General features: G+C 39.6%; 1 protein-coding gene across 3 annotated transcripts; it reads left to right on the top strand.

Moving 5' to 3' along the window:
- The first annotated feature begins 69 nt into the window (after window positions 1-69).
- Window positions 70-22995, top strand: TMPO (thymopoietin). Of its 3 annotated transcripts, XM_064510547.1 has the most exons (11): window positions 71-475; window positions 10254-10380; window positions 11824-11982; window positions 13136-13236; window positions 17497-17616; window positions 17719-17814; window positions 18376-18486; window positions 19338-19427; window positions 19512-19577; window positions 19738-19832; window positions 21170-22995. In XM_064510547.1, the coding sequence occupies exons 1-11, from the start codon at window positions 230-232 to the stop codon at window positions 21471-21473; spliced, it is 1515 nt and encodes a 504-aa protein (XP_064366617.1). In that variant the 5' UTR covers window positions 71-229; the 3' UTR covers window positions 21474-22995. The 3 variants fall into 3 exon arrangements, with proteins under 3 accessions (XP_064366630.1, XP_064366617.1, XP_064366622.1); XM_064510560.1 differs by lacking the exons at window positions 17497-17616; window positions 17719-17814 and having other exon boundaries at window positions 70-475; XM_064510552.1 differs by lacking the exons at window positions 19338-19427; window positions 19512-19577 and having other exon boundaries at window positions 72-475.
- Window positions 22996-23654: the final 659 nt, after the last annotated feature.

The raw sequence follows: 23654 nt of genomic DNA on the forward strand, positions 1-23654 counted from the left end.
ATCCGCGCACCGCTGCCCCTTTCCGTCCGGCAGCCAATAGCGGGGCCGTTTCGTTCCCCTGTCCGCCAATCGGGGCGCGCCTTGTTGCCGGCTGGGAGAAGCGCTCGGTGCGCGCGCCCGCCCGCAGTGGAGCTGGGTCGCTGGCGCGGGGCAGGCGAGTCCTCCCCCTCCCCGCCCCCTCCACCGCGCTTTGTTGGTGCCTCTCCCGGGCGGGCGGCAGCCGGCGGCGATGCCCGAGTTCCTGGCGGACCCGTCGGTGCTGACCAAGGAGAAGCTGAAGAGCGAGCTGATCGCTAACAATGTGAGCCTGCCGGGCGGCGAGCAGCGCAAGGACGTCTACGTGCAGCTCTACCTGCAGCACCTCACCGCCCGCAACCCGCCCGCCGCCGCCGCGCAGCCCGACTTCTCCAGCGACGAGGAGCGGGAGCCCACGCCCGTCGCGGCCAGGAACCGGGGCGCCGCCGCCGCCGGCCGGGTGAGCGCAGCCGTCCCCCTCCCGCGCTCCCCGCGCTTCGCCGCGGCCCTGGCCCGGTTTCCCGCCCGAGCGGGGCCGCCGGCCCCTGCCGCTCCCCACCGGCCCCGCGGCTCGGGGGCTGCCGCGCGGCGCCCCGGCCCCCCGCGCGCCTCCCGCCGGGGCGGTTCCGGCGAGGCGCGGCCGGGCCGAGGGCGTGATCGTGCCCGGCGGGGACGGTGCCCGTCGCGGCAGGGAGCGGGGCCGGGGCGCGCTGCCAGGCGGCCGCGCCACGCCGTGTCGTGCCGGCGGGTTTCTTCCCGGCGTAACCGCTAAGCGGGGCCTGCGGTGGCGCTGCCGGCAGCCCGCCGGCTTCTCCCGCGCGTCGTGTCCCGCGTGTGCGCCCCTCGGCTGCGGGGACCCAGCGGCAGCGGAGGGGCAGGCCGCTGGCGCCCAGCATGCGGGGCATGAGGTCCCCGGGCGGTTAATGTGGGGCGCCCCGACGTCGCTTCGACGGGGGAGGGGGGGGGGTCTCGTTGCTAAAATACTCGTGGAGAGGGGCTGGAGAAACAAAGCAAGAGAAACCGTGCACGGGGCTTCCCCTCGCTGGCATTAGAAGCCTCCCGTAAACTGGCTCAGTCGCACTGAAATGACCCTGGTCTGTGTCTCTCCCAGATGAGAGGATGAAACCGTGGTGGAACAGCTTGTTTGTTTTGTTTAATGAAGTGGACTGTTTTAGTGTAAAGAGTGTCTGCTTAATATAGTTGGCTTTCTCATACCTCTGAGCACGTGTTTTAAAGCAAAATGCCTCTGCTGCAAGGCTTCAGCTGGTTGACTGTTACTTGCGCTCCTAGACTTTCTACTAGCACGTGTGCAAGAACAAAAGGGGTAGCTCATGACACTTATTCCATACAGAAAAGGTATAATAAGATTTTCTTAAAATTTTATTTTAGTAAGTGCACTGTAAATCTGCATATATTAAAAAAGCAATCTTTTCACAGTCCAAAGCTGAATACACTGACTCATTTCATGTAAAGGTTTGTACAGTGATTGCCAGCTACTAAAGCTGTAATTCATATAGAAGACTTATCTGAAAAAAAATTATTTTTCAAAGCTTGTCTGTAAAGAGGGTGCAGAGAACCAGACTTTCTCAGAGGTTTTTCATACTTCCACCATATTAAAACCCAAACAACTGACAGTTCTTAAATTAAGAAACTGAAAATTGTAACTAAAAGAGGAAGAGATTTTTTTGCTAAATTACTTACCTCTTTTTAATGTATGCCTAATTCAAAGACTTAATTGATATTCACTGGAGGAAAATTTACTGTGGATTAGGCATTTCTTTAACTCAGAGGTGTCTGCCTGTAGCATTTTAAGGTGCTTTCAAGTAAAAGGGAATGAGCTTGAATTTGGGCTTGTAGGAGAAGGGAAGTCTCACCTTCTGAAGTCCCTGTACTTGATTTTTGAAAATTTTTTCCCTCTCCTTTCCCCAGTGCTTTAACTTAAACAATTATAGGTGACTTTTTTTATTGTTTACAGAATGGGTGGTACTCTTGCACTTTTAGTAATGTCTGCATTACTAAATTACAATGCTAGTTGTGCTAGTCTTGTGTATTAATTTTTGAGCACTGCACCTTGATATTAAACTTCAGAGACTACTGTAGTGGCAACAGTTGAAATTTGGTGGGTTTTGCTTCTCTTGTCTCCTCCTCCCCCCCCATAGCTTAATTGTATGTATAGTACAGCTTAGGCAGTTCTGAACCTGCTTGTAGCTTGATTAGCTGTTGTACCTGTTAATGCCTTCTTGCATAACAGTGCTGCTTTGATTTGCTGTCCTTCCAATAGAATAACATACAGGCCTCCAGAGTGATATGTCCCCAAAATGTTTGGGAGGTAGAAGAGTGAAGAAGGTCTGACATGCAGAGGAGTAGGACTCTGGTATGGAGACAAAATGAAAGATGTTGTTATGATTGATTGCTTTCCCTCCTGTCCCTGTTTAAACCTCTCTGAGAGGAAACTAAGAATATAGGGAAAAGGAAACTGGGACATATATTCCTCTGTGTAACTTCTTTTTTTATCTTGGGTATTTGTCTTATGCTTTTTTTTAAGACTAGAAGAGTCTTGCAGTGGGTACATATGGAACTACCTATGCTTTGTAACTTGCATAGGTGTAATAAGATTGCTTTTTTTGTTATTAGGCTAAGATATGAGTAACAAAATTGCAATGCTTTATTAGCTCCATTTTTATCTATATTACATACCTAAATGAAAAGTGATAGCACTGACTTGTGTATATTGAGAGGAAAATGAAACCAGCTGTTTTAAATTTTAAGGCAATCAGCCATTTAATATAATCAAGTATTTTGGTGTTATAGAAACAAACTACTAAAATCTTCTGTAGGATTTTTTTTTTTAAATTGGTCTGCTCTGTTCTGTGGTTCCCATATCATTCTTAAATTTGAATGCTGTTTAATTAGAAAATTGCAAGAGTCTCTTCAATCAAGATGACTCAATCCAGGCTAGTATTAACTTGTAAAAGCATTTGAAAGAACACTTGTGTAGCTTTCAGTTTCAGAGGGTTCTGGCCCACTGTGCTTTCTGTGATTCTAATTTTTGGTATTTCTTTGGACATAGCTTAATTTTGTGCACTCATTAAAAAAAAAAAAAAAGTCCTCAGGAAAGAAGGCTCATCCCCCATTATTTGGGATGGATGCCTGATGCATAGAGGGAGAGGTAGAAAAGGGCCAGAATTGCTCTGGGAGCAAAGAGATGACCAAACTTTGCTCTCCTGTAACTACAGGAGAGCAGCACAGCAGAGACCTTAACTTTCTTCTGAACTTTGTGCTTATTCCTTAGTAATGCCAACCCAGTAGTTGTGAGTACTTGCCTTTTCCTGTGTCTATGAGTCTTGCTGCTGAAGTCCCAATTCTTTTGAGTGAGCAATGATGTATCTGTTACTTGAGCGCTTTGAAAGGGTTGGGATCGTAGTCATAAATCAGCTTGTTCTTTATGGGAATAAGCAATCAAAGAGGTATGAAATACATTGTTTAATATGTTTTTTAACCCAGAAAATTGAATACAATCAAGACTCTATATTGGCCTGAGTAAGGATGGTTCAAACTGAAATCCTGGAGGAAATTGCTGGTCACTGTGCCTCCCCCCACCTTGCTGGGCCCACTCACTTTTTTTTTTTCCCCCTTCGGTGGGTGCAAACCCATGTGATGCTCCCTGAACATGCGGCCTGTCGAAGTTGCACTGATTGCGTCCGCGGTAAGGGTGGTCCGAGTTTAGACCAGCGTGGGAGAGGGGGGTTACGGCCCTGCTGGCGGCCCGAGGAGGAGCGCCGCGCGGGGGAAGGGCCGCGCCGCGGCTTGGGCGGCCGCCAGGGAGCGCCGCCGGGGCCGCTGCTGCCCCGGCCCCGCCCCGGGGGAAGTGGCGGGTGCTTGTGCCGTGTTTGAATCGGTACGTTACTTGATCTGTCGGCTGACTTGCGAACGCTGAGGGAAGAAAAGTGTTTTTCTTAAAATAGGTATGAGAAACAAGTTCAAAGGAATACTCTGAATATGTCCATGTTGCAATTGCTGAAAGGGGACTAAAGCTAAACTGGGTCTCTTGACACTAAAAGTTGCTATTTTGACACTGTTGCAGTCATTCAAATGACAGTGTAGACAGTTTAAAATTAAGGTTCTTTTTCTTTCAGTTCTGGGCATTTAATAATGCCCATAAGTGCATTATCAAATGGGCACTTATTTTTACAGATGAAAGATCTGTGCAGCAATGAGGCAAAAAAAAAAAAAAAAAACCCTCCTTAATTTTCATTCTTTTATCACAAATGGGTAGATCTTTAAGTACTTACACTGTTCCCGCACAGTTCTGTCAATACTGCATCCAACCTATCAGTCTCAAGACAAATGAGAAAAGCAATATGCTAGTGATGTAAAGTTGATGTATTATGGGATAATGGCAAGTGTCATGCTTTCCTAGTGATGCTGTTAGTGTTTAATTTTTATTGATTTGGGCTTACTTTGACCTCTGTTTTTGTTCTGATATAGTGACGAATGTACAGATGATTAACATGCATGTATGAGCAGAGCAGACCTCAAAGGGGTTTTGTTCCTGTTGAGATACTGGTTTCAGGCCTCAAAAGTATCATGCTTTGGAACAACAACGTCTTTAGCAGTTAGCATTTTTTTGACACTTGGCGTTCAAAAGTAAACTCTTGAATGTAGTAATATCCTCTCTCCCCCCTCTGAAACTCAGTCTTTGTTTTGTGGTGTGATATAACAAGAAAAAATAAAGCCCTCCTTTTATATAAGGTGCAGACTGATCAGCATGAGATGACTTGACTTCAAATGCTGTCAAATATGTAAAGTCCCCTAATTTAAAGTAAAATTAAGTGTTTTTACAAATACATTTTTTTAAGAGAGCTTTCCTGTGAAGTATTTAAAAGTATCCTTTTAAATATGGACACTTTCCTGGATGCTGAAATGCTTAAATGTGATATTAGTGGTCTCAGTTACCAAAAAAGACTCTCATTGTGTCTATAACATTTACTGGGAGAGGGAGAGCCTTTTCAAGTTCTGCTTGCTTGGGCCTTGCCCTGATAATACTGTCTGCAGTGCCAGCTTTTTCATTTCAGGACAAATAGCTCAAAGGGCACTTTTGCCTCTTTAAAAGTGTTGTTTTACAGCAGACACCAAAAATGTTGTCATCTTCATACTGTTACCAAACAGAGCTCAAAATGCTTAGCTTCATATGACCTAGCTTACCAGTGCTTTTCATGTACTTCTGGAAGAATCTTTCCTGAAAAATTGTGATATTTTGGACCTTTAGACTTGTGATTTGAAAAGGATCCATCAGAAGTCTCCATCTCACTTCTTTTCATGAAAGTGTAATGAGGACACCTGGAATTGAAAGGCCTATTTGAAACTTTACAGGAGAGACTTACCAGCTAAAGATGGCTAGACTTACCAGCTAAAGATGGCTTTTTTAAAAATCAAACAGCAAAGTAAATGAAAAGCTAGCCTCAGTTCTTCATGGTCAGAGTAGTGTGATAGGAGTGATATCTGTAGCTACTGTAACTGTATGGTCTGAACTGCTTCCATGTTGGAGGAGGGAAGATAATAGTAAGACTAGAAGCTTACGAAGATTGAGTGTGCAGAAGGTGAAACTGGATGCTGAGATAGGTGAGAGAATGTAAAATATATGTATTACCCAATGAAGGAAGAGAATGTTCAATGTGGGCTGTGTGGTTATGTCTCTTAATTATGGTCAACTGTTCAAACACAATGTGGAACATAAATTAACACCTTTGTGGGCTTTTAAATGGTGATCATCTGCTGTTTCAGTGCTTGACAGCATTGTCGGCTGTGGTCAGTAGGGGTGAGGTGACTGAGTAATTCCCATTGCAGGATAGCTTTTGTGTGGCAGAACTTCTCACTGCGATGTCAGACTTTCTGCAGTTCTAGACTCTTGAGCTTACAATGCTCCTCATTAATGTGCTGGTATAACAGCAGTCATATTCTAATAAGGTAGACCCAAATGTCCTGTTGAAGTAATTTAGTCAAGCACTGCATGTCAGCTGTTCATCAAGGATGCATACACAAGCCAGATCTCCATGTCAGCGTTTGGTTGATTGAACCACAGGACCATCTGTTGATTTGGTTTCTTGTTTTGCTTTTTGTTCTGAATTTTCACTGTTTCACCACATTCTCTGGAAACAACTTTTCACCCATGCACCATTCATCTGTTTCCGGAGCAGATACATTCCCTTCGCTAGATAAAGCAGAATTGGGGGTGGGGGGAATGGAAATGGGGGGGAAGGTAAAATTCTTGAAGTTCAGTGTATTAGCATCTCCGAATTATCGATCCATAGTTTTCTTTCCATTGTTTATTTTGTCTGTCATGAAGCTTTTCATAAATGTTTTTTTCAAAGCATTTGAGGTCAAAAGGTTCGGCAGACTTGGTAAAAGATTATTCTCCTACAGAAAATGTTTGTGTATGAGAGAGTAAAAAATACAGACCCTTATACTTCAAAGGATAAGTCTATTGATACTTGGCATGTGCAGTTCCTTATCTCTTCCCCTGCCTTCTTAGAAATACAGATATTTGTTGACACTGTACACTCTGCAGAACTGAAGTGCCTTCTGTTGACACAATTTGGGCTTTCTTAGCCTGTCTTAACCTCATTCAGAGAAATAGTAAAGAAGCCCTGAGCCTATCTGCTCCTAGTGATGAAGCTGCACCTGCTTAGGATTAAAACCCTCAAGTATCCTAGTTTAGGTGCTGTTTGACTGTTGGGTTTTGAAAATGCTTCTTTTGTATGATGTTCTGTAGTTGTCTGTTATATTATTTAATGGCTTCTTCAAGGTGTTACTTCAGTTCTATTTGGGTTTGGTGGAGTAGTGCTGAACTAGTAAACGCAGCAGCAGAAAGTCTCTGATAACCTGCTCTGTGGCTTTTGGATTCCTATTCAGCAGGAAGATCAAAGATGAGGTGAAGGATAGCTTCCAGGTCTGAGTTCTCATGACTTGCATCTTCTCTTTCTATTAGTGAGAGGTGAAAGCTTTTTTTGCTGTGGAGCAACGTTGGTGTTCCATGGCCGAGGAGAACTCCTGTGTTCTTGGTTTTTCTATTGCTTTAAAACTGAGAATGCTGAGTGGGAGGCCTGTGCTTGTAATTCAGTTCAATAGTTGTTTGAAAGATTGGGTCCTCATTATCTGAGACTGAACCTGACAGATGTCACTACAAAATTGCCACTGATGTAATATGAACAAATCTCTCAAGTGTATGCAGATCTCTTTCATCTCCTGTTTTCTAGCAAATGGCAATGATTATGGAAATATGGATATATACATGCATACTTATTCTGCTAGTTCTGGTTGGGATTGCAAGATACTCAGATAGGATTTTGTTGGTCTAGGGATAGTGTTGCAAGAATACTTATAAGATTATAGGCAAGGTGACCAGCTACACCACTTGGCAAACCCTAGCATTTGCTTCAATTTTAAATGCTTCACCTCTGCACCGTAATATGACAACTTTAGTTGCACTAACAGAAGTGTTCCTCGTTCTGCATTGTGACTAGAACAGGAAACTGTTTTTGTCTTAATTTGCAAAGATGAATTTTAAAGCCAGATCTTCGATCTGATTCACAGTGTAGTCCCATGGATAAGCTGTGATGATGCACAGAAAGTGTGGTGGTGCTTTATAGCATAATAGTAGGAACTTTTTGAGCTAGTGTTACTGCAGAGCTTAATGCTGTCATACCACAACCAAGGTATGAATTTCTTCTTTCCTTGTGCTGCTAGAGACTGATCCTGTGCTCCAGTGAGTGTTTTAAATAGTTGCTTACTGCTTGCACAGATGAAGTAATTTGCTTCAACTTTAAGGAGAACAGGTGTTCAAAAGTAGAAACTGAAGGTCTCACAGAACACTAGGTAATCAATGCATCTGGCTGTATTATTGAAAAACATGGATTATCTTCAACTTTTCATCCCTCCTCTCTCACTCTGCTGAAACTGACTGTTCTCATGATCTCTATTTCTGGTAAGACTGTAGGGAAAAGTAAGGCAGTGCTTGAAAGAAGAAAAGATATGAGATGTTAGAGCTCATTTACGTTGGAGGACCATGTTACTCATTAGGTGCAGTTAGTAAGATTCCTGTAAAACATCCAGTAAAATGCTGAGTAGTTTTTCTGGCACATGCTGTTAGAGTATAGCCTCTTCTGTGGTCTGTAAGTGATACCAGTGCAACAATATATTAAATCAGGTTTCCAGTTACTTAAAAGTGTCATTGGAATGTTGATTTCCCACACCCTGCAAGTTATTTTCTTCTGAAATATGGAAGTATCTTAGTTGATCTGATTGGTGATCTATATATATACACACTGTGGAGCTGTCAATAGCCTCAACAGATCCAAACAAGAAAACCTAGCATATGTTTTAGAATTTTTTTCCACTGTTTGGATGGTTTAGTAGTCCAGAAAAAATGCACAGAATATGAAAGGTATGTTAAAATGAATATGTCTATTTAAAGCTAAGAATGACCAACAGATTCAAAAGTAAACACAGTGTAAAAGTCTTCTATATAGCTACAGGTTGGTTGATTTTTGTATACTAGATACTTGGTTTCAGTTGTTTCAAAAACTAATTAGATTCTTATGATAAAGCAATAGAATGATTAGGTGAGGTGTAAATAAGACACTTTAGTGATCATATCCTTTCTTTGGACTGCTTGGAGTCTGTTTCTTAATAAGTGGCATGAACTCTTGGAGACTCTTGCTTTTTCAACAGCTAATTTTCTTTAAGTCCATTATTCTGGAGTTTTCTCAGTCCAAGAGTTCAAGAAAATCTATTTTATTTGAACTATATAACAGCCAATTTTGAGAGATCCTTGTATAATCCTTGTTTAGCTTTAAAATTACCAAGACATTCAAGGCAAGACCAAGCTTGCATATCAATTAAATATTGACCTGTCACTGTGGCTAGCTACTGTTGACTTGCATCAGCCAGTCTTCTAATAGTCTTTTAGTGCTAAACAGAACCATAAAAAACTGTTAGTAGTGAGGGACTGTGGTAAGGTATCTGAAACTTCTATAAGTATCTTCAGTAAGTAGCAGAAGACCCTACCACTCTTCTGGGCAACCAAGCTGAGGTGTAATTAGGTGTATACCTTGTATCTGTTTATATCCTACAACTGTGAGATACGGCTTTGAAATAAGTCATATCTGTATCAAGATTGTTCTTGGCTGGGAACAAGCAGTTCCCTAAGCATATTTCTTCTGTCTTTCCTCATTCTCTTGCAGACTTTGGAGCTTGGAAATGTCTATTGTAGTAACAAAGCCTTCCCAAGTTGAACAAATGTTATGATCACTCTGTTCAGATGTAGCGGAAACTGCTAATTCAGGAATAGCATCTTGGCAGATCCTGTTGATGACAGTCTGTAGATGGTGGTGGTGTGTTGCCAACTGTTCTAGTAGTGTTGCCAGTTGGGTTTAGGATTTGTAGAGCTACAGTAGCAGTGGCCTGAGCAAACAGACAGGATTGTGAGTATTTGAGGATGGTTTTGGTTTTTGCCTTTTCTGTACCCCATTTGTAGTTTCACATAATCTTGCAGAGAACGCTAGGGTAAAAGAGGGAACAATGGGAACTTGTGAGGATGCGGATACTGTTCAGTAGTGTTGGAGGAAGAAGTGTTGACCTACTAGGTAGATGAAGAAATGCAAATAGAACATATTTTATAGTTCAGAGTAGCAATGGTAAACCTTTCTGGTGTTTGGAAAAATGTATTTAATCGGTGTCAGTCCAAATCTGCTGGTGTCAAACTTGGCAGTTGTGGCAAGGGATTTGCCATTACTGGCTCAGAGTACAGGCATGATGCTTTGTTTGGACTTCAGGTGTGGTCCTCAGAAAATTTCTAGAGAAACTTCTAAAACCTTCTCTCTCTCCAGTCAGAGGAAAGAAATCCTCTCCTGTTGCACGCTTGAAGTTTAAATTTAAACATAGGATCAGAATAATCGGTGAGACTTTTGCTATAGAGGAGGCTTGTAATAGGTGCTTCTTTTTTAGAAGTATGAAACTTGTGCATATTTGCATATTAGATATAAATATTTGCATTGTTTCACATAGGCTTCACTATGGTGCAGCAGGGGGAGAAAGTAACTTTTCTTCTGTTATTCTTCTATGGTTAGGACTTTCATTCCTTCCTGTGACCTCAGAAGAGACATATAAGGGTTCTGTATTAATGAGAAACAGTTTTGTATTTTGTGTTTTTTGTTTTGTTTCTCCTCCCTCCCACACAGAAAGCCACAAAGAAAACTGACAAACCCAGGCCAGAGGAGAAGGATAACCTAGATGTAACAGAGCTCAGTAATGAAGATCTTCAAGAGCAACTTGTGAAGTATGGGATAAATCCTGGCCCAGTTGTAGGTAGGTCAACTGAACTAGCAGATGTTCATCACTTCAATATATTGTGTATATATATTGTATATATATATCTCTAAACTTCAGCTCTGAGTACTCTGAGCTTCTCTGATATGGTTGCTTATTAAGTTTAGAATCAATACCATTGCAGTTTTATTTCCCACTTATATTTTTTTCATTGGACTATTTACACTGAAAAGACTTGAAGCATTGCTGTGTAGGCAAGTGCACAGTTTGTTCCTCTTGTGTTCTGGGCCAGCTGGACGTGTTCCGACTTCTGTTCTGAAGCTGTATAGCTGTTGAAGTTCAGTGCTGTGGCAATATGGCCTTCTGATACAGAGTTTGAGATCTGGGGCCTGCCTAAGTAGAAAATAAATCTTACCTAATAACTTAATAGCATTGAGAATAGATTGGGAACTTTCCTGGAATGTCGCTTACTTGCTACACTGTGCAGTAATGTTTTCCTTTACTTATTCTTTCTGGCCTACTGAATCTTGTGCTCCGTCTTACATACTGGCCAACTTTAGCAGGTGGGGTAGGGAGAAGACCTGCCTCCAGCTTAGCCTCTTGCCTTAGGCACTCTCCTGTAATGTGGGATCAGAGCTCCTCACCTTTCAGATTGTGCAGTAACCTGATGGCAAGATACGTTGCTTTCGCAACTCTTCAGCAGATGATGGTTTCCTGTAGCATGCTGAACCTTCTGTGGAGTGTACTCCAAATCCTGAGTGGATGAAAGTGCCAGTGGTGGAGTCTGGAGTCCTATGATAGACTTATGCATAATATTTTCTGTTAGCTGTTTCTGTATGTCTTCCCATTCAGCCAGGTTCTCTTGGATAGCGTTTGAATAAGTCTTCTGAAAAATTCAAACACCTATACAGATCACTGGAAAGATGCCCAAATTTGGGGATAAGTAAAAGACCTAGTTCTTACAGGGTATGGAGTCTTTCTTGAGAGACTGGCACTCCTTTTAAAGGAAGATTTCCTCTTGGAATATTTCAGATAAGGTTAGACTTCTTTGTAGATAATTCAGACATTAGCAAAAATCTGTAGAAGTTACTAGAGTAGTCCTCAGGTGGAATTATGTGCTAGACCTCATACCTTCTAACCTTAAACAGGTGTCCCATTAGATCAAGTGAAGCAATGTAACAGCTAGTTGCTGCAGACATAAAGTTCTGTTATTGCTGCTCACTTGCACTAACTCTGTTTGTTGGACTGAATTTGCTAACATGGCAAAGGTTGAACTAATGGGGGCAGTGGGGGGTGGAGGAGAAGGTAATTCCAGGATAAAGGATAGAGAATATAAGAGAACAGCAGTGGAATCTGCCTGGAAACATAGCATAGGTGATGGCTCTTGGAGATTCCCCAAGAAAAAAAAGCAAAGATCAAGCAGTTAAGTCAGGAAGGATGGCTTTAGTGTGTATCTTTAGTGTATATCCTTCCTTTTTGCAGCTACTACCAGGAAACTTTATGAGAAGAAGCTGTTGAAACTGATGGAGCATGGTCCAGAGCTGAAGTCCACTGTGCCTCTCCCAACAATCACTTCATCTGCTGAGAACACTGGACAGAATGGAAATAATGATTCTGACCAGTACAGTGACAATGAAGAAGGTAAGACTGAAGTGGTGAATGTGAGCTATTCAAGTTGATATATCAGTAGTATTTGGAGTAGAAGGGATTCTAAAATCTAAAGGGGACATAAGCTACTGTTAGTTGAGACTTTCAGAAAATATTGCAGTAGACCACATGTTCATATGCTTCACTTCAGAGTGTTGGCACAGTGATCCATCAGGAACCTGTTCTGTGAAAGGAAACACTAGTAAAAAATTTCCTTATTTTGACTGTTTTTCCCCATAGACTTGAGCCTGTAAATCTGAACAGATAAGACAGTTCTCCAATCCATAAGTGTTTGAATGTTCTTTGCATTTCATCTTTTAGTGAATTTTGTCTAATGTCTACAGTAGTTATTCATATACTATCCCAGAATGAATGAAGCATGCTTCAGCTAATTATCAAACTATTCAAATACTGAAGGAAAAAACAGGAACAGGTTCTATATAACAGTGTTTAAGAAGCTAAGAGACCTTAATAACTAAAGTTTAAATCTCTTGGTGTAATGCTATTAGAGTTTTAGAAGGGGGTGGTGGCAATAATGTATCTTCTTACTGGTAATATGACTGCTGACCACTTGCTCTTCCTTTGATTTAAAAAGGAGTTTAATGTGTAAGCACCTATGTTAGAAGGAAAGGAAACTGAAAGCCTAGATGCATGATGTTGGAAGCTTTTACTCCTATTACCAAAATTAAATAGTGTAATGGCACTTTGGTTAAAGTAATTACAACTTGATAACAATTTCTAAATGTGGCTGCTGGGTTGGTCAAAACTTATCAGAAATGTATGGGGGTGTTCTGACTTTTTTGTTTTTTAGGACAAAACTGAAATATTTAAGTCAGTATTTTAAAGTAATTCTTAAGATTATTCTTCAGAAGACTTTATTTTTGCCCATTCAGTGGAAGAACTCACCTGTATTTCACATTCTTTTTTTAAAGAAACACTTACTCATACCAAAGTAATGTTGGCTTTTAAAATGAATTTTATTAAAGTACAGGTTGGTTTACATTAATACAACCACCAGTAGTATCGTAGAAACCAGTTATATTAAAATGAATTACATGAAAGCTTAGGATAAAAAGGCAAGCAGGTTCTCTTCCTGGGGTTATTTTGGTATTTTCAGCTGTCCGAATAATGGTTATTTTCTTCCCAGATCCAAAGACTGAACTGAGGCTTGAGAGGAGAGAACCACTAAAAGCCAAGACAAAGGCTCCAGTAGGACTCAAACAGAGAAGAGTTGTTGAACACAACCAGGTATGTTTATTTTAGTGGCTTCCAGAACAGCTAGTAACTGCAGGTATACTTGCTAAGAACCTTACCTCTTTTAATATAATCAAATTTGACTAAGTGGGCTATGCTGTTCATAACAAGTTTTTTTTTTTTTCAGAAAGCTTGTTTTAATGCAGCATGAAAAATTTGTGAACTAACTCTGTAGCTGCTGTTTGTCTAATGTTGCCTGTATGATAGCAGACCATAACTCTCTGAATGTTGAAAATTGTCTGGCTTGCTAGCCTCTGTAGCAGCTCCTACAGGAAAACTCTAGGTAAACTTAACACCTTAAGTTTTGGAAATCTGGCAGATTTTTAAGCCAAGAGAACTGATGTCCTGTTATATGTTTGTAAACAAGTTAATTCAGCAGAAGTAACTCAAGAGTTTCTCAAAGCAAGGCTGGAGAAAAATCAGCATCTCTCCCCTTCCCCTGTGTCCTTCATCCCCAATCACACTGGTAGCAATGGTACTTGGAGTAGACCTTTTAAGCTGTTGGAAAGGTTGCTCTTAGATGAAAAATAAGAGTCTCACTCTCTGTACCCTTTGCCTTTAACTTATAAATAATGTTATTAGTTGCCTTGTCCTGGTGAAGGAGGAATCTTGCAGAAGCACCTCAAATATTTGAAGTGCTGACTGAATATTGTATTCAGCAGTTGGTTGTTGATCTGTCCTTATGATGTAACAGTGTCACTAAATATCACATTGCTCAGCTTAGATTACTAATATCGCTACAGTATTTTTCACAATCTGACAAATAAGTTGTGGAATTGTGCTGCAGTACGGACTTGCCTAGAAAGCCTTTGAGGGACACAAAATCTGACCTGCTAATAGTTTGAGGTATCTCAGCAGCTCAGCAACTTTTGTCACTACTTTGTAGTATGGTAAATGCTAAATCCTTCCTACTTAGGAGGTGTGTTTGTACAAGCCTGCACATGCTATGAATGTCTCTTAAAGCTGGCAGCATTCTGCTGTGTGAGTTTGAGTAATAAACACAAAGTTATGGAACTCTCAGTGGTTCTGCTTATTTTTAATTGAATTCTTAGCAGTACAAACTGAACTGATTTCACTTCTACCAAAAGGCATGGTTCATAGAACACATTGTATTCTTTAACTTATTGAAGCAACTTCTGTCCAAGATAGTCTTTATAATGGGCAGCTGAATCTTAAGAGTCTCATAGTTTAAGGATTACTTTTTTCTAAATTACCATTCATCCAGAAGTCCCTGTCAACAGTATGATAGAGGTATTTAATTTAGACATCAATAAATTAGGCTTCCTAATCTTCAGGTACATACTTAGATCACCACAGCCACTCCTTCCATGTGCCCCCCTCTCTGTGGTATTTTTGTGGTGTTTTTAAGTGATCAATGATTAGTCAATTTCTCTTTTATCTGATTTCACTGTAATAACATTAAGTCATTATTCTATTTTTCTCTTGCAACATTTTACATGTAATTAGAATACATAAGTTCCAAAATATTACATCTGTAATACGCAAGTAGTTAATTAAAGGAGTGTCAGTTGTTCACTCTGAAATAAGAACTTATCAGATTAATGTCAAATTCTTCAAGAATTCCCCAGCTTGCAAAACCTACTTTTCAACCCCGATCACTGTGTAAATTTTACAACTGCATGGACCTAGAAAGCACAAACCTCAAACGTTTTTGTCTAACAAATGTGCCAAAATTGGCTTATTTGTTATATATATATTTTGTATATAATATACATATATTAATATACATATATTTTGCTGAGATGAAAGGTGAAAGATGGGGAAGACAATACTGTGTGTCTCTGTGTGTGTGTGTGTGTCTCTCTGTGTGTGTCATCAGATCTTAAGATGACACCTAATGTGTCAGGTGACTGTACTCGTTCTACATTTCTCTATTGTATGCTGTTCCACTGTGCGGCATCGGCTGAAAGGTTATAAGGCTCTGAACAGTGGCGGGGCTGACTTGGTTGGTACTGTGGTGTGGGCAGACCAGCGTGTTGCTCCTTAGTCTGGACACACATAGCTGAAAGGATTCTGTCCATGTCACCTGGTTCTTAACTATAGATTTGGCACTGATGAATATTGCTGTTCTCTTAAGAGTGCAGATAGAAAGGCTTTAAACAGGCTGGTGCCTGGGGGCTTGGGAGACTGAACAGTTGTATTGGTCTTATCAGTCAGGTAGCGGTAGAGGGCTGGATGAGTGTGAGCTCAGCTGTTTGTGCATTAGTTGCTGCCTCAGAGTGAACTGGAAAAGCTGGAATGAAAACTTTATTTGAATGTCCCCTTCAAATCATGCAGGTGAATATAAATTAAGAGAGCAAAACCATGAGCTTACGGTCTCATGATAGATGGCATGTGGGGGAAAGAGGAGGGCTAAACTACTTAAATGCTAGAGAGTCCTGCAATGCAGGCATACTTTCTAGATGTTCTATATTCCCATTCTCTCACCTGTTTTTCTGGCTACCTATATAAACTGGACTTACGGGTATTAAAACATGGAGCGTTATGGCTTTTGAAATATAAATGTTCTGTGACATACACCTGATAAAAGCATAGAACGGAAATGGTAGATGATAGCTGAGGTAATGTCATAATCCATAGCCTCACTGCTCATGAGTAATGTGACAGTTAAAAGCACATGCAGAATAATACTTTTGTAGCACGCCATTGTAGCTTTTGCTCTGATTATATACAGTGCTGCTGGTGTATCTAAACCTGAGTATTGCATTTTAATGGGGTTTATTTAGTTTGGATGTTTCTGGGATAGGCAGAAAATGTCTGCTCAGTTGAAAGTGAAGATAACCACAGTAGAAGACTGCAATACTTTTGTCCCTTAAATGCACCCTACTGAAGTTTGGATGAGTCTCATGCAGTGGATTCTGTGTTTCTAGACTTCTCATGCAAGATTTCCCTGGGACTTAAAATATGACTGACAAACATCTAGAGAACGAAGGATATAGGAGCTGATTTACTGAAGTGATTTTAGCTAAAAGAAAATTGATTCTTAGTCAAACAGCTTTGGGCAGGAGAATTCCCTGTTAGTAGAATGAAGGAATTGCCTTACTACTTGTTTGACACTTCAGAATGTTTGAGTGGAACTATTCTGAAGTTAGTGGTTTTTCTAAGTCTCTAAGGTTAAGTGCCTGCCAACAGAAATTGGGGAAGTGGGGTGTGTTTTGAGGTTGCAGGTAAAGCTTTTTTTAACAGGGAAGGTTGAGAAGCCAATGTCTGAAAATGTAAATTGGGAATGGGAGGCTTTTCACCAGAAGTCTCTTTAAAGAAATACTGGAGGCCTAGGTTGATGTCTAAAATTCTGTATGAAACATCAGAATCTGTTTGGAATTGTGGTCTGTGTATAAATGTATATCATTTGGTTTTCAAGATATTTCAGTGACTTGAAAGCAAAGCAAAACACTTGTGCTCCCTCTGCTGGATATGTAGCAGCTGTGATCTGGAATTTGTGTATAGAATCTTAGTTGCTCAACTTCTAGTTTAATCAGAATAAACTGGAAGATACAAGTGAGGAACTCAAAACAAGGCTCTATTAGATGTTTCTTTCATTCTAATTTCACAGTTCATATTGGTTTTTAGATTTATAGTGATCTGTTTTTTGACTTGATCACTTGTGAAAACCCACAGTGAAGTGAAACTTGTATGATCTTAACTCTGTGTGGAAACTTTTAAGACTATAAAAGGTGTCCATGCCATGTGTCTTCTCCTTTCCTCCCCCTAAGCCGACTGGAAATTAGGTCCTGTTGAAATGCAGATGGCTGTACCTAAGCCATCTAAACCATTCCCATCTCTGCTTGTGAGAATAGACTCTTATCTGGGTAGGGAATGTGTTGATGCTTTCAGCGCATGCTTATAGATTTACTTTGTGTGTGTGTGTGTGTGTATGTGTAGACAGGTGATGTAATGGGACTGAAAGTTGGCATATCCACTATCCAAGATTTTGATGCAACTACTTGTAACACAAGTTATTTCATTCTACTCCTATGAGCAGACTGTCAGTTCTGTTTTTACTGTTGGGCATTATCAGCTCAATTTTGTATTGAGGAAAATAATGCTCTCAAGTATTGTGCTCAACAGTACTGATCTAGGTAGCTGTACACTACTGAATGCATTAGGATCCAAGTTTTTTTTTTGGCTTGCATACACTGCTGGAATATGCATGCTACTTCGCTTTTGGTTATGGGTATAAGATGTTGAGACGTGGCTTTCATGTGTTTGATAATGTGTTTGATGCTTGAATAGACCTATTCTCAAGATGGAGTTACTGAGACTATCTGGACAAGTGGATCTTCAAAAAGTGGACCTCTGCAGGCATTTTCTAGGGAGTCTACAAGAGTATCAAGAAGAACACCAAGGAAAAGGGTGATGAGAGGCTTATTATAATAGACACTTTCCCCCCCTCACTATTCGGTCCGAGTGGCTATTTTATTCAATTATTTTCTTCTGTTTTTTTTAAATAAACAGGTGGACGCTACAGCACAATTGCCTGTAGATGATGCTGTAATGTCAGAGAGTACTCCCATAGCTGAAACTATACTGACTGCAAGCAACGAGACCCTAGTAAATATGCTTAGTAAATATACTTAAAGTATGCAAATGGTATTCTTCTGTAGTACACATCTACTGACAGAATCGTTCTGTTTTAAACAGATAAAGTCTTTCTTTAAAACACTCTTGTATTCATTAGTCTTTGAACCTACTTATTCAGTATCCATATTAGTGCCTAATGTTGCTCACTTTGAGATAAGGGACTAGATGGGACCTAGGTGTTTATCTAGTGTCTCCTTTTGGGGGGGAGGGTTGAGGAGAACTATTGTAAAAGCTTAGATCTTTTTGTTTAATTATGTGCCAAACATCTGCTTTTAAGCTTGGCTTTCTTGTGAACTAAATAGCTTTTGCGGTTCTAAATGGCTTAAAAGAAACTGTTTGGAATGACAAGCAATGTGCTTACTGTGTTTATTTCGGAGTATCTATTACAGAATGTTCTTGAGTTAGCTCCTAACATGCATATATTCAATGCACATAAAGGTCTTGTTGTTTGGTTCTTCTCCCTCCTTCCCCCCTCTCCCCCATTTTGTGTTTTGGCTAATTCTGAGTCTGAACAATTTTGAATCTCGGCAGGTTGTCAATAGGGTGTCCGGAAATTTCAAGCATGCAGCTCCTACACTATCAATCAGTGAGTTCTCAGACATGCCCAGAAGAACACCAAAGAAACCACTGATGACAGCTGAAGTAAATAAACTAAAACTTAGATTGCTGTTGCTTACTCTCTGTGATCAAGGTTTTTGTGTGTATGCTTTTACTGATTAGAACAGAAGGGGTGGAGGGTGTCACTGGCCAGGTGGCATGGTAGTCAAGCTGAACTATGTTATCATATGGCATAAATGGAGAGTGTAAACTTTATTTTTAAACTTTCAGATTTTATAACTTGTGAAGGGGTGGGGGGGTCTTGCTTTGTTTCAAGCCAAGTATGTTTTGGAGTGTTTTGTCTGCTTGTGCTGCTCTTTTTCTATACAGAATGCCATGTTTTCTTTTAAATTGTTTAAATAGTTCAAAGACAGAGCAGAACTAGGTTGTATGGCTTTGATCTTGTAAATCAGCCTATCCTGAAAAACTGTAATCTGGCTTAATTTAGGGAATCAAATAACAGGATTACTTTAGACTAAAAGCCTGAATTTAAAAAGCATGCAAGTAGATTCCTGTCAGTTATCAAGAAAGTAGAATAATTCTTCTTCAAGCTCTCAAAATTATTCATCCCCTGGAAAACTGTCTAAAACACTTGCAAATATATGTAATTGTATTACATGTAATACTATAGTATTATGGCATTATGCAAAACCATGCTTGGCTGAATTTAAATGGAGTTCAGTGCTTCATATAGTTATGATAGATAAAACATTTGTGAAGGCCACTTTACTAGTAGATCTTACAGCCTTATGAAATGGGCTACATTCATTTAAAAAGTGAGCGACTGCAGTTGTGACTTAGCTGTCAGACAAAAGCGTGTGGGAAAACTTGGTGTTCTATTTTACAATGCATAAGTCTTTTCAGTTAGTATTTTACTGCAGCATTATTTATTACAGCAAGAAGAGAGAGACTGCCACCATCAATGTTTTTTTAATCATGTTGGCCACAAACAATCCTGTGATCTGCTCAACACAGCCATGATAGAGGTGATGGTTAAGTTTTTTTGATCATCTAGATCATTGGCTGTCAGGTGTATTCATTATTTATACAAAATATTCTTTATCTTAAAGGAAACTGAGGAGAGCACTGAATGCATTATGATACCAAAAGTGACCAGACAGCTGCCAGTAACAAAGGTTAAACCCACTTTTAAAACCCAAGTAATAAACTTACTAAATACCACTGGGTGACTCAATTTCTTCTTTACAAATTGCACCTGGTTAAGGTTACTGAGATAGCTATGCAGGAGCTTTTTGTTTTGAGGTTTATTATGCCTGTAACTCTTTGTCTTTCTAGGTGCTGGAGAGAACTCATACAGAAGAAAGAAGAGTTGAAAGGGATATTCTTAAGGAAATGTTCCCTTATGAAGTATCAACACCTACAGGGATTAGGTATTAATGAGACTTTTCAGGGTGGGGGGTTGGAGTTATTTGATCAGTTCTTGTAAACCTATTTAAGCTGGAAAGTGTTTTTGATTATCTTGCTAGATTTATAAGTAACCGTTTTTGCATTCTGGCTCAGCTACAGTTGAGACAACCACCTAGCTCTTCTGTTTTGTTTTAGGCATGTAGTTTTGTTAGCCAAAACAGCACTTTATTTAAATTTGGGGCAGGGAGAAGCAGGGTAGTATTCTAGTAGTAATTACTGGAACTTCTGGATGCTGGAAGTTGAATGGAAAGGGGTTTTCTATGTAGTAATGTTTCACAATATTTAAGTTTTCAAGCTAGACACAACTGCTTTACACCTACTCATCGATTAAGGAAGTGTCTTCCAGCATGGATTTCAGGATTTTTCAAGTACCTTTCTTCTCTAAGTAATAGTCCTATTCCAGTTAAGGACTACTCTTAATGTGAATAAGGATGGCACATAGGAAGGGCTATTAAGTTGCTCTTTACACCTTTGTATTTAAACAAAAAACGAAACAGCACTCGATTGATGACCCTCTGGATAGTTAAGCATTTTATTTTTCTACTGTAGCTTGTTTCACAAAGCCTTGACTTGTCACTTCCCAATGGTTAGATAATGGGAAATCAACTCTAAGTCACTTCTGGCATGCTAGTTAGCATTCTTCTTTCAATGTAATCTGCAATTGCATAAAGTGTTAACAATAAGAATATATGGAAACAGTTACTGCTTCTGTGGAGTATCTTCTCACCACTCAGCTTTCTCTTTTGTCTTAGGTTTATCAGTAGTTAAATCCATGCCACTTTTTTGTATCTAATAATCGTACATGTGTGTTCTTTGCACATAAGGACTAGGCAACTTATATGGAATTCTTAACCCTTATTGCTTTGTCTTCTGGGTTTGTATACTGACTTGATTATTGATAGATAAGTGTTTTTAAGGGCCTGGGCCAATATAAACAAGTTCAGAAATCCTGAAATGACTAGGTCTGTAATGAGTAAAAATGCAGACATTTGAGAGTTTATTCCCGTTCGTGATCCAGTAAGTATGTGGACAGGATGAAGTAAAGTGGCACCTGAGGCTTTTAAAGATGATGGGGTTTGGGGCATCTTCTAGGTGTGGTGTGTTGGGTTGGGGGGGGGGGGGGAAGGAAGGAGGTGGGCACTAAATGATTAATTTCAACATGTATGCCATTACAACTGATAGGTTATTAAGAAACATATTTCAGGCACTCCAGTTGCTGGAAATGGCAATACTAAGATTTTCCTATATATCTTAGTTTGCTTCCTTATATATGCAATTAATTATTTTTTTTAATTAACAGTGCTAGCTGCCGTAGACCAATCAAAGGAGCTGCTAGCCGGCCTATAGAGCTCAGTGACTTCAGAATGGAGGAAAGTTTCTCTTCAAAGTATGTTCCAAAATATGGTACCTCAACAGACATCAAGTCAGAGAAGCCGCCAGTAAAAAAGGAACACTCCATTCCCCTGTGGATAAAAATTCTTCTGTTTGTTGTTGTTTCAGTCTTCTTGTTTTCAGTCTATCAGTCTATGGAAACTAATCAAGGAAATCCTTTCTCTAAATATCTGAATATTGTCTCTGGGGAAGATGCCAAAGATGCCAAATGAGTATCTTTCAGAAAGGCACGCCCGATTTGATCTCCTGTTTTTAATTGTAGAGAACTCTTCTGCCCTCTCATCGGCTCAAGGACTACTTACAGATAATATGATTGGACCCTGATAAATTGGATAAATGAAGCAAGATAATATGAATGGACATCAGTAACTTTCTGGACTTTGGACTAGTAGGAGATCACTTTGCCATAGGAGTAACACTTTTTTAGATCTTGAACTTTTTGTAGGCTTTATTTTTTTAATGTGGACATCCTTTAAATTCATTTTTGAGAAACTGTATATTTGTTTTTGCAAGAACTTTGAAGCTGAGAAGGGCAAAATTGTAGTAAAATGTGAAGCTGTTTTTTTAAAGCTTTTTCTTTGTACAGAAAAGAGGTTGTACTTTTGTCTCTATAGAGTATAGTGGAGGATCATCTTAATGCAGGTAATAAAGGGAAATACATTTTTGCAGCAACAGTATAACTGCATTTGATCTCTTTTAGCATGTAGGGAGAGTACAGCGATAACCCTTTCTGTAGATTACTGTAACTTTTTAGTAAATGTAACTGTAAACCTGTTTGCATTTCTGTAAAAGTCTTAGTATCATATGAGTAACTCTGTTTAAGCGTAACATTTTTTTAAATGTATCACTTCATTTTAGTGCTTATATAGTGTTGTAGGAGCTGAAAACAAATCTAATTGGCAAGAGATGTCTTAGAGGAACTTATTTATTAGCAATATGTGTGGAAAATAAATTTTGCATCAAATATAATTTGCTACTAAAATACTTTTTGGGTCAAGGTTGTTGTCTGAAATAATTCTAAATTCTGAATTTAGCAGTTTTTGTTTAAAAGCAAGGTCTTTCCATCACAGCTTTATATGATTATCTTTGACATGTAGAGAGGTATTTGTCAAAGTGTGAAAATTCCATATGAAGTCTTATTCTTATATGAAGAGGGCATTGCTGCATTTTCTGCTGCAGTTTCATCTTTTGAGGTGAGATTTACTACTCTTTCATGCAGTTGAATATTTTTCCTCAGTGGAAGCATGCTGAAATACTCTACACTGTATAATTAGTTGAGTGAGCAGTTGGCTTTACTACTACCAATGAAGAGTGATAAGCCACAACTTAAAGTGAATGTATACATTTCAATGTGCTTAAGTCTGCAGCATACAGATATTTGGTCTCATTGCTTAGTACAAAATTGCAATAAATCACACTTTTTACTCTTAAAGTGCTACTTATGAAAAGCTGAGGACATTAGTTAACATAGTCTGTACCTTTTTGCTCTAGGTGCAACATTAATGCTTAGACCATAGCCATGGGGAAGCTTTCCTTTCCGTGAACTTTGGGGCTAACATGGTAACTGGTAGCAAAGCAATAGTTTTTCTTTCTGTTAAGAAACTTTTTTTCCCTCTTTTAAACCTGTCTTTTGAGTAATCTAAATAGCTAAAATCTGTGTCCATCCTGTAGAAAATTGTAACGACATTCACTTTTGTTGTCAAAATGCAGAAAAATAAAAGTGATATTAATGTGTGTGGGCTTTCCTTATTAAAATAAACACTTTGCTGAAAAACAGTAAAAGCAGGACAACTGATGGATCAGTGGTGTCTTTTTTGTGCTACTATAATCTAACGTGATGGGGGGGGAATCTGATAGTTTAAAAAAAAAAGTGGTTCATCTAATCAAAGCTTGTAGGGGAAAAATATTTATTATACATGCACTATAATAAAAATAATACCTTTGCCCTGTAATCCTTTAACATATATCAGGTCTTTATTTTGAGTGGGGAGAGAAGCTAGTCTTCATTAGCTTTTCTGTGCTTAAGGCTTTTTCTTTTCATCTTAAGTTATTTTCATTCCACTTCCATTGCTATATTAATATAATGTATATTTTTCTCTTCTAGTTACATGAAATACTTTCTATTGACTTCCTTCAGGAATACTATTTTGCATCTTAAGCAAAAAACAGAACTACAATGCAATTAAATGTCAACATTCTTTCATTTATGCACTGTTTTGGAGATTCTCCTACAGAAACTTCTCAACTTCAGTGTTACTTCACTTAAGGTAAAGACTTTTTCCACATAAGTCCTCAAAGTAATCTACATACAGTTCAGTTGTAGTTGGAGACAGTGTAATTACAAAAAATGAATGAGCTTCTTGTACTTGAATCATTTAATGTTGGGAGCTAGC

Source organism: Dromaius novaehollandiae, chromosome 1, assembly GCF_036370855.1.
Source record: "Dromaius novaehollandiae isolate bDroNov1 chromosome 1, bDroNov1.hap1, whole genome shotgun sequence".
Taxonomy (NCBI): Eukaryota; Metazoa; Chordata; class Aves; order Casuariiformes; family Dromaiidae; genus Dromaius; species Dromaius novaehollandiae.